General features: G+C 36.0%; 1 protein-coding gene across 1 annotated transcript; it reads left to right on the top strand.

The window, feature by feature from the left end:
* Nucleotides 1-1,050: 1,050 nt before the first annotated feature.
* LOC119547063 (pickpocket protein 28) lies at nt 1,051-4,113 on the top strand. Its single transcript, XM_037853746.1, has 7 exons — nt 1,051-1,632; nt 1,694-1,957; nt 2,135-2,645; nt 2,703-2,842; nt 2,900-3,030; nt 3,089-3,329; nt 3,804-4,113. Exons 1-7 carry the CDS (start codon nt 1,361-1,363, stop codon nt 4,075-4,077), a joined length of 1,833 nt encoding a protein of 610 aa, XP_037709674.1. The 5' UTR covers nt 1,051-1,360; the 3' UTR covers nt 4,078-4,113.
* Nucleotides 4,114-10,874: the final 6,761 nt, after the last annotated feature.

The raw sequence follows: 10,874 nt of genomic DNA, 5'->3' as shown, positions 1-10,874 counted from the left end.
GCACACACTCTGATAAAAAAAATAAGGCAAAAACTGCAGAGACCCCGAACCCAAAACCCACACAGAGCTGGCTGAATATTCGAAAAATGCGCAACGGATGCCTCTTGACCAACGGACATTGCAAAAAGCCCGCTTTCCGTTTTATATCGATGACAATGTCCCCAAATAAGTGCCAACAACTGAGCCAGATTCAAGAGTGGCCAACAGGAGGAGGGTGTGTGCCTCGCTACGCAGACAAAATCAAACCACGCACGAATGCCGCCAGACGATACCGATGCCAGTGCCAATGCCAATGGCAGGCCCGGCATAAAAGGAGAGTATCCCACTAAATTCCAGGAACATGTTTAAACGATGTCGAGCATTCGGGAAAAAGAGTAATGTTCGCCGGTATTGCGACTATGGGTGACAATCTTTTTAGCATAAAATCAAAGTAAGTACTCGAGGATACTTCCAAAATCGGCGACTCGCGGCCGAGATGATTTGATAAGCTATACAAATGCTAAGATTCCTTCTTATTCCCAGAGGGATGAGGTGAATGACTGAAAAGGGAATAACATTAAGTTTTAACATGAAAAAAATAAAATAGCGATTGATAAAAGACTGAAACTACAAGTAAGGACACGTTTTCCTAAAATTTTACATAAAAAAGTAGAAGCCAAAGACCATCACCAACTATAATTATAGTCCAAAGACCTATTATTTTAAAAACCATAACTAGAAATAATCACTGCATTTTTTAAGAAGCTCAAATTTATTGACTTCTTTAATATCCAATATGAAACTTATGATACGAAGAAGATATTTTGAAACTAGATAGAATTAAAATCAGTAGACTATAAAATAGCGATTGTTTAAACAACCGAAATACCAATAACAGTTATATAGAAAAGCAAAATTAGAAAATATTCCATTTTATACGATTCTCCATTATATTCCAAACCTAAATACCTAAATACATGGAGTTAAAATGCTATGATTATAAGCATTTCGTTAAGTTTATTGTTCAATAGTTGTTTATTAGTAAACTTTAATATGTTTTATGGCAGTGCACACATTTCAAACGATTAAGTATTGTCAAAAGTAAAGACCACACCATTGCATAATGCAAATTAAGAATTACCAGATGGAACTTTAACAAATGTGGTGCCAAGGAAAAAGGCAAGCGCTTTGGGTCTGTAATTAAGCTTAAGTACAGGAATGCGTCGCTGGTGCGTGCGAACTAAAGTCCCCGAGCAAGGACCCACTGGAACCGGGGAACGCACCCACTTTTAAGGTGTTTTCGGAGTGGCTGCGCTATAAAAGGACACTCCGCCTGGCTGGCGCAGCTTAGTCGAACTCCACGCGTCCGGTTTGGTGGACAATGGCCGAGATCAGAGAGGACGAGGAGGACAAAAAGTCGGGCATCAGTATTTTGCCCGGCCCGGAGCTATTAACCCTTCCGGGCTTCGATACCCGGGCCAGCATCGCCTCGGCGGCTTTGAGTGATGTTCCGAGTGATGTGATCATCAAATCACGCATACGATATGGTAGCACTCTGTCTGCCTGCAAGGGATTACTTCTGGAGTATGCGAAGAGTACGACTATACACGGCATCCGCTATATCTTTGAGGTGCACAGGCCCATCTATGAAAAGTGTGTTCTTCGCGGAATATCGCTTCTTAAGAGCCTACGTCATAACTTTATTGTCTTTCAGACTTTATTGGCTTTTCTTCACTTGCATTTCGGTGTACTTTGCTATTTCCCTTATCTGGGCTACCTATCTGAAATGGCAGGACTCACCGGTCATTCTGGGTTTCGATGAGACCTTGGTGCCGGTGCATAAGATACCATTTCCCACAATTACCATTTGCCCGGAAATCAAAATGGAACGCAATGTCTTTGATTATACGAATGTTTCGCGACAACTTTGGGATGAGTACAAACAGAATAGCAATGTCAGCGACTTGGAGGATGAAGAGTTGAGTATGGGGGCTATACCATATTTTTTTGGATATGTATAAGATACGTTTTATTTAACTTTTTTAAAGAAAGCTAAAATTATTTTTTTTTTTCAATTTCGTTCAAGCATTTTTGTAAGATTCAACCAATTTTCCATTATTTTATAAACCAAATTGATCCATTTTTAAACCCTCAGCCTGGCTCGAATGGCGGCTGCTATGCACATCTGCGATCCGGATGTGGTCCAGCGATTCACACCACTGCTATCGCAGCTACATCCGCCTCGTGTGGACGTAACCCAAACCCTTATAGACCTGAGTATCTCGAAGAACGAGACGGGACCGTTTTGCAAGTGGAATGGGCGGTTCTACTTCTGCGACAAGATCTTCGACTTTGTGGCCACCGACGAGGGTATCTGCTATCAATTCAACGGACTGCGACCCAAGGACATTTATCGCGATGAAAAGTTCATCAGCTATGTGGACCCGGATGTGGTGAACTTTAACAATTATTTCGATGTGGACCTGCCTCCCTGGAACAATATAACAGGGAATTGGTCACTGGGCAGTGGATTCGTGGACCAAGGCCAGAACGCCTATCCCCAAAGGACGGTGTTCTCATCGGCAAAGAATGGGTTCTTCGCCTTTCTGCAGGGTCTGCAGCACAACTTTGACTACGACTGTCGCAGTTTCAAACAGGGCTATAAGGTGTGTAATAAAAACTGGGTGTGGATCTGGGTGTCCGGCTAATGTGTAATTTGACAGGTCTTTCTCAACTCCCCGGAGAGTGTGCCGCTGACGTCGGGCAATTATATCCTGGTGCCCCATGGCGATGAGGTCCTGGTCAGTGTGCTGCCCGCTTATGTCGTGTCCACCGACAATTTGCACGAAATTACCCCAGACAAGTGAGTTGTGTGCTGCTCAACAGAGTGACACCTTGCAATGAATATGTCTTTATTTAGACGACAATGTCTGTTCGATGATGAGCGCTCCCTGCGATTCTTCCGATCCTATTCGCAGAGCAATTGCCAAACCGAATGCCTGGCCAACTTTACGATATCCAAGTGCGGTTGCGCCAAGTTCTGGATGCCCAGTGAGTGATATTTAAATTGGCTTTGTAAAGTCTTGGTTTTTAATTGATTTTGGGGTAGAACCTGTGGGCACTCCCGTCTGCGGACTGAGTGACATCACCTGCTACACATCTGCCCAGGACGAGCTCTACGCCCTGCTGCAAAATCAAACCATGGCCAAGAGTGTTGATGATAGGGTCGACATCTCCTGCAACTGCCTGCCGGCCTGCACCTCGCTTGAGTACAACTTCGAGATCTCTAGAGCCAAATACGACGTGGCCAAAACCATTCGAGCCTTCCGTGAAGAGTACGAGCATACAGAGTAAGTAATGAGTGTCCTAATCCCTTGTTTGAATCCGATTACAAGAAGTAAACTTTACATATTTAGTTAATTTAACTAGATTAACACTAGAAATATCAAGAAAAGAAATCGAAGAACATTTATTTATTTCTTTATATATAGGATAGTTAACAGTGTTAGAATATTATCTTATAATTAGGGTGACTAGTGCCCTAATTTAAGAATCAAATTTTAACGTTTTAATTTTTAATGTGGTTCCCAGTTTAATTAAGCTAATATTGGTTGATTAATCAATTTTAACTTTTAATTTTAATATTATTATAGTTTTTCCTATAAATAAATTTGATATTTATTTTGAAGGTTTTTAAGTCTATTTTTTATATATTATCATAAATATCATCACTTATCTAGTAATGGGTTGAAATATTATCAGTACATACCAAATTCCCAACAACTTGAAGATCTTATACCTTACTCGCCATTACGATCTTTCAGTGCTATTGGATCCCGTCTCTCCGTCTACTTCAAGGAGCATCAATTTACGGCCATTAAACGTACGATTCTGTTTGGAGTATCTACATTGATTTCCAACTGCGGTGGCATTTGCGGCTTGTTTATGGGAATCTCGTGTCTCAGCTTCCTGGAGTTGATCTACTTCTTCTGCATGCGAATCTGTGGCAGTTGCCGCGATCGGCGGAAGCACAAGATACAACAGCAGAACTCGGTAGATCTACCGGAGGATAACTCTGAGAATCAGTCAGCAAACTAACAGATCAGATAACAAAATGCAATTTTTTAAATATCTTAACGGTTGTGTATGTTAATCGAACACAATTGATCTAAATCGATTGCAATAAAATTATTACAAAATTGTTTTACTTATCGCTTGGTATAGAGTTGTCCACATAAAGATATTTCGCACTCCCAATGACACATTCCGAGTGCTGGTAAAAGAGGTTAGCAAATAAATGAATAAATTCAATGAGAGCCCAAGCTTCTACTTCGCAGCCAGGTAATTTAATCGATTACAAATTAAAAATGCATTTGATTAGCACACACGGTCAAAGCAATTGATTTGCTCTAATTAATTGATTGCAACACTCTAGGAAAACACTAAAACTAATTACATTTTCGATCAAAAGAAATAAATATTATCAACTAGAGTATTTAACCTGCTCCCATCGGTATTCCTTCGCTTTTCGTCCTACCCATTTGTTTATATTTTATGGGTGTCGAGACCCCGAAAAAGCATATAATTAAATTTAATCTGTTCGCACCAAATGTCAGACCTAATGGATTTTGTCACCGGCCACAAATCATAAAAGAATATTAAAAACTTCAGCATTTTCAGCATTATTAATAAGGCACGACAATAAAAAATGTGTTCGCCTTTTCGCTTTGATCTTTTCGTTGGGTCGTGTGGCTGTCGAAAAAATGAAGGGGAAACGATGGAGATTTATCGCAGACAAATATCTTGCCTTCAAGAAAAGTCACTCGAGAATCTGCATTATGCGAAAAGGCTAAGCCTCTAGATTCATATTCTTGTCACAATTTGTTTACTTTTAAGAATTATGAAGGTTTCATTTTCCTTTATTTTATGATAATTGTAAAACGATTTCATATATTATTAATTTTATAAGGCAGGCATCTGTGTGCGTGACTGACAAATTGTTGGCGCAGCTGTTTGTGTTTTAAATAAGTGGATGGATTTTAGTTAATGACCCTCAAACCAATTCGCTTAAATTGTTTACGGCTCTTGGCTTGTGGCGAAAATAAATTCCTATTGGAAGTCGTCAAGAACAAGAACTATCAGTACATATAGAAAAATTATGTTGGCATAAATCAAATGCAGTCCCAGCTAATAAATTGCCATGCTTTTCGCAACCTCTTCTGAAATTTTGGAGGTATTAATTTCTAAAGACTTGAAAAATACTGTGGAAATTCGTAATTGTTGCAATAGTTTTTTATTAACCAAACACAAAATAAAGGATTAATAGTTATAGAATATTTACGACCAAAGATTAACTTTGAGGAATTTGAACATGACAAATACAGGGGCATTAGGAAAATAATATCTCACAAGAAACCATAAATCAAGCAGAATAAACACATTGTTTTTCATCAAGAAAACAGATCGTTGGGATACTGAAAAATAAAAAGTCTTATAGACCAAGAAGCAATAACACACAATACAATCGTGAAGCTCATAAATAAATCGCACGAACTACAACGTACTCAGAACGTAGAAAAATGAATGTGAAACGAAAAATACAAATTAGAAAAACAAATAAATAAAAATCTTAAGCTATGCCCGCCAGCCAACCAAGTCGAAGGCATTTTAAAAAGTATTTTCAAATTAATTTTTATTAGCAGGCGGCTAATAAACAAAAATAAAACCAACTCAAGCGCACCATCGCTCCGAGAAAATATAAATCTAGCAGGGAGAGCAGAAGTTGGGAAAACAAATATTTTTATTATCATGTCGCGACATATTTCAAGGCACATGCTTAGAATAATGCAGCCAGTCGTCAGTGTTTAACAATTTCATTTGGAAAATGTGTATTTTTCGCCTCCTCACACTTTCTGTGTGTCTTTCAATTTAATTTATTAATCGTGCGTGTTCATCCGCACTACATTTGTGGGCGGCTAATGGCTGTGGCACTGTCTTGGCTCATTTCAGATCTGTCGTCTAGAAACACGAAATGGTTCGAAAATTCCATTTCCCCTCTTTGTGGATTACTCAATGAGCGAATAAATTGAGGTGCATATCCATTAAGATCGTGAATCATAACATTTCTTATGTTTTAATTAAAAACAAAGCGATTTATATCTGCATTCCATCTTAACTTTGCTTTCATTTTATTTTTGGCTTACAGCAATTGGAGAAACAGTATGAAAATGTTTTGCATTCAATTAGTTATTATATTTGTTATTTTAATCGCCGTAATTAAAACAGGATTTGCTCTCAATTTACAACTTCAAATGTACTCCGAACAAGCTTATGCCACAATAATCGCATTAATTTTATTTTTCAAATTAAGCAAATATATGGTTCAGCCTTCAAAGCCATGTTATTTATGAACGCAATAAGTTGCAAACCAAATCAACTGCCAATAAAAAAAGAGGTATATGAAATAACATAAAATTATTAAACAATTTTCATTAATCGATGCCAGTAATGTAATTACGATATACACAGAAACCCACGACCAAACCAAAGCAATAATAAAAAACAGATAATTAATTGTGACACAATTTTTTATGGCATTTGCGTGCTGACAGATTTATGTTCATTTGCAAAGGAATATTTGTACGTTGAAATTTTTTGTTTAACAAATGTTTGAAATACGCACAGAATTTATATGCAGATATGTGTATGAATACAGTTTACGTAATGCTCAGATTACGGAACGCAAAATAAAATGATTTTTCATTAAGGGAAGGCAATTAATTTTACAGCCTTTTAGGGAGAATTTTTATATTAATAGAGATAAAAGATAAAATATATATGAATATCCATTTATAAACACGATTTCTTTTGAACAATTCCTCATTAGCAGCTATTAAGAAGACTCTCCAAATTAGCGATTGTGTTCAAGTATTTGCATATTTGAACCTATCAAAAAAATGGTGAATAAAATAAACCTCGCATTTTAATAATTTAATGCGCATTTGTTTTACACCACCGTCCATTAATATAAGTCAAAATCGTGCATAAATCAGTTTGACAGCTAAACGCTGCTGTTGAGAGGTAGAGACGCCGAATCAGGGTAAAGGAAAGAGTCGTATGAAAAAATGTAGGGTAAGCATGATATACCATGAATAACTCCATTTATTTTATATTATATTTAGAATTTTCAAAGATTTAATTTAATTTTTAAATAATTTCTGCTAAGCTAAATTAATATCAATCCATTTATAGCTGGAAAAATATTTTTTTAAATTATGATATAAATAATGTCTATCTGAACGCAGTCTCTATTGAAAATAATCATTTTTATATATAATATTTTGTTTGCAAATCCAAATCGCTCTTTTTATTTATCAAGGGTATCATATTTATTACCATATTCATTATTTTGTTACCTACTTTGCACACAAAGTCTACACAACGTAACCGTCTGTCATTCATACCCTCAGCACTCGAGACTGTCTGTCAAATGCTGCGATTGATTGATTTATGCATGCATTTAACTTGGTTCTGCGATTTTTTATTTATTTTCTCTCAGCAGATAAACAATAAATGTACTTATACAGCTAAATGTACAAAAATAGCTTCGAGGCATTTTATAAAAAACATGTTGCATACAACTTCCGTTTCGGCAATAAAAAACTAATCAATATAAATCCGACCCTCTCCCTTGGCGATGAAATAAATGTTTTAATTGACTTATAATAACTAAGCAAATTATAAGTTTCTCTATTTGTTTTTCTAAAGCAGTATAATTCAACAAATGTTTTTTTAAATGTTAAATTTCCAAACATAACTTTTTGGGTGTATAAATGCACATAGAAAAATATTTGTTATATTATTTTAGATAACATTACTTATTTGCTAGTTTATAAAGAGATGCTAACCAAGTTGCGTTTAATATTTGAATAAAATTATATAAAATCAAAATAAAATGTTAAATAAATATATGTTCCCTATATGTTCCTTTCCCTTAAAATCTTTTTCCTGTAATTACAGGTACATACATTTTTCAAAGTGCAATCCTAAGAGTATTACAAATGTATAGCACAAATCTCGAAAATTATTCGGCACTGTCCTGGGGCTTAGCACTTAATCATAATCAACTGTCGCGAAACTTCCAAGCCTACCAATCTGGCGACCTACCTATGTAGCTACCCACATTACTAACTGTTATTTCCAGCGGACCAGCTTGCTGTGCAACACCATCGGACTCCCATGGGCCGAAAAGATGGAAACAGAAATACAAAAAATATTTTAGAAACAGAAAAAACAAAGACCAAAGCCAAAATGGAGAGCTGTGCACATAAATCAAAAACGTTGACGCTATGATTATGGCAGCATTGCGAGCGATAGGTTTTTAGAGGCCTCCGAGAGAACAGCCGCAGCCCAGAAAGAAAAATCGTGCGCAGAGGTGTTACGGCTCTGACAGTTATTCTATAAATTATGACAACTGACAGCTACATTTATAAGCCACAACTCTTGCATTCGTGCATAAATAAAACCGTTGACACATGGCAACAACTAAGAACAGCAATAGCCGACTATAATAAGAACAAATGTCTGCTGATTGAGGTCCCAGCTAATTAATTTGACCGCATTAAAAATTTATGCAAAGCAATTAACTTAAATATGACGATGGTCAGCAAGAGATAAGACCGGACCAAGGGAAATTCTCAAGCAGCAATCTTGTAAGAAAATGAATTAATTTGCCACAGGGACAGGTAAAGTTTAAACTGTTGTCGGTTTGTCTTAGTCTTATCGTAGTCATCTATATAATTAGCATAAAGCCATTTGGAGGGTGGAGTTAGCCATCGAGTTTAGAGTCGTAGTGCACTCGGGTTGGCAAATAAGTTTACATCGATAGCTGGCCAATTCAGGTTAAGTGGTTGCTTAATCGAGAAGAATGATATTTTATTTTGAAGATACAGGCACTAGATAAAGCAACTCGTTTACGGAATTTATTTGTTAATTATAGAGATTAAAAAGCAATACTTATAATAGGTTTGCACTGTTGTCGTTATAAAAAAAGGTAATTAGCTTACGATAAACAAATCCCCGAGACTTAGAATACGTCTTATAAGTTGTGACAGTTATATGACAGTCTAACCCCCAAAAAAATAACACTTTCCACAATATTTGACATGTTTGGTTTGACCTTATACTATGCTCAATCAGTGACAAATAATAATGCCCTAAGCTAATTTACAAATTCGATTCATTAAACCAAAGACACTAAAAACATATAATGAGCAGACAAACAAAGATATGACATTTACATATCTATAGGCAAAGAAGGTGACAAATGTATTATGGAAGAATACAATTTATAAAAGCTTTAATTGTCACAGTCTCATATGCTTGACATCATAAATCGAAGTATAATTGTGCCGAGCCATAAATTAAGGCATTAGGTCTTTTGAACTTCCTTATTGATTTGCATAGCATTGGCAAATGTATCGTCGGCACTTTTGTCATCTCGTTTGATTGAATCTAAAGCAATAAAATACAGATTTAATAGGGAATTACATTGACCTGCCCAGGTGGCAATCCGAATTTGCCTCTCAATTTGTGAGGGTATATCTTGCTCAAAAGAAGCGTAAAATAAAATTATACATCTATTGTTTCGCGCTGACATCTCGTGAGCTACGTCGTCACTTTGCATTTTGCAAACAATTAACATAAATTATACAGCGAAATACGAAACTTATACAGAAATAAAAGCAATAAATTTGCGATAATTTTCCATGGATATTAATGACTTCTGACAGCCTGAAGTTCGATATTAACATTGATAGCCTGAAGCGAACAATAAAAACCCAAATGAATTCCTTGTTTAAAATGACAATTTTCGTTAAATTCACATCTTTTTTTTGATGAGAAAGACGGTTGCATAAGCGTCTATAAATAATTCATAACATTTGATATTAATACATTTCAATTTGTCTGAAAACAATTTAAACAAAAAGGCCGCCGCCGGTATGCGTTTAATTCCGCCATAAATTATCACCAAAATGCTTAAACTAAACGTATCAAAAGGCAAAGTAAATATTAAAACGAAAAAAGGTTAACCCACACAATTTTACATACAAATATTTTTGTCATTTTTATGATGCGTGCGCTTTTCGCTGACATTAAATATTGTGTTAATTTAATATTCAAATTTTGTTCAATGAAATGAAAAAAGCGTCAATAAACTAGTTGATTCTGTATCTTTTTTCAAAGTAATGTAAACTTTTTTATACCCTTTAAAGTAAATTGACACTAAATAGCTATGTCGAAAAACTACTTTACAAATTAAACAATCAATTTTATAAACGAAATATTTACATTTAAATCCTAAATGAATTAATAAAAAATAAAAACCAAAAAATTAAACCAAATATTTTAAAGTTCCTTTGTCTTAAATATACCAATAAATATGATAAAGGAAATTATTTTAAAATAATTATAGCTGTGAAAAGTCATACTTAATCACAGCAATATACCCTAGTTCCCTAACATGTGTTTATTATACCCGTTACTCGTAGAGTAAAAGGGTATACTAGATTCGTCGGAAAGTATGTAACAGGCAGAAGGAAGCGTTTCCGACCCCATAAAGTATATATATTCTTGATCGGGATCACTAGCCGAGTCGATCTAGCCATGTCCGTCTGTCCGTCTGTCCGTCTGTCCGTCTGTCTGTCCGTCCGGATGAACGCTGAGATCTTGGAAACTATAAGAGCTAGGCTATTGAGATTAAGCGTGCAGATTCCTGAGCTTCTTACGCAGCGCAAGTTTGTTTCAGCAGAGTGCCACGCCCACTCTAACGCCCACAAACCGCCCAAAACTGGGGCTCCTACAGTTTTCATGCTAGAATAAAAATTTTAATTGAA

The sequence above is a fragment of the Drosophila subpulchrella genome, chromosome 2L, assembly GCF_014743375.2.
Source record: "Drosophila subpulchrella strain 33 F10 #4 breed RU33 chromosome 2L, RU_Dsub_v1.1 Primary Assembly, whole genome shotgun sequence".
Classification (NCBI taxonomy): Eukaryota; Metazoa; Arthropoda; class Insecta; order Diptera; family Drosophilidae; genus Drosophila; species Drosophila subpulchrella.
The sequence above is the reverse complement of the archived record's forward strand: the minus strand, read 5'-3'. Positions and strand labels throughout refer to the sequence as shown.

Coding starts and splice junctions, on each gene's coding strand:
- LOC119547063 (XM_037853746.1), top strand. CDS start 1,361: ATGGCCGAGATCAGAGAGGACGAGGAGGACAAAAAGTCGGGCATCAGT. Junction 2,843..2,899: donor CACGAAATTACCCCAGACAA/GTGAGTTGTGTG, acceptor GTCTTTATTTAG/ACGACAATGTCTGTTCGATG. Junction 3,330..3,803: donor GAAGAGTACGAGCATACAGA/GTAAGTAATGAG, acceptor ACGATCTTTCAG/TGCTATTGGATCCCGTCTCT.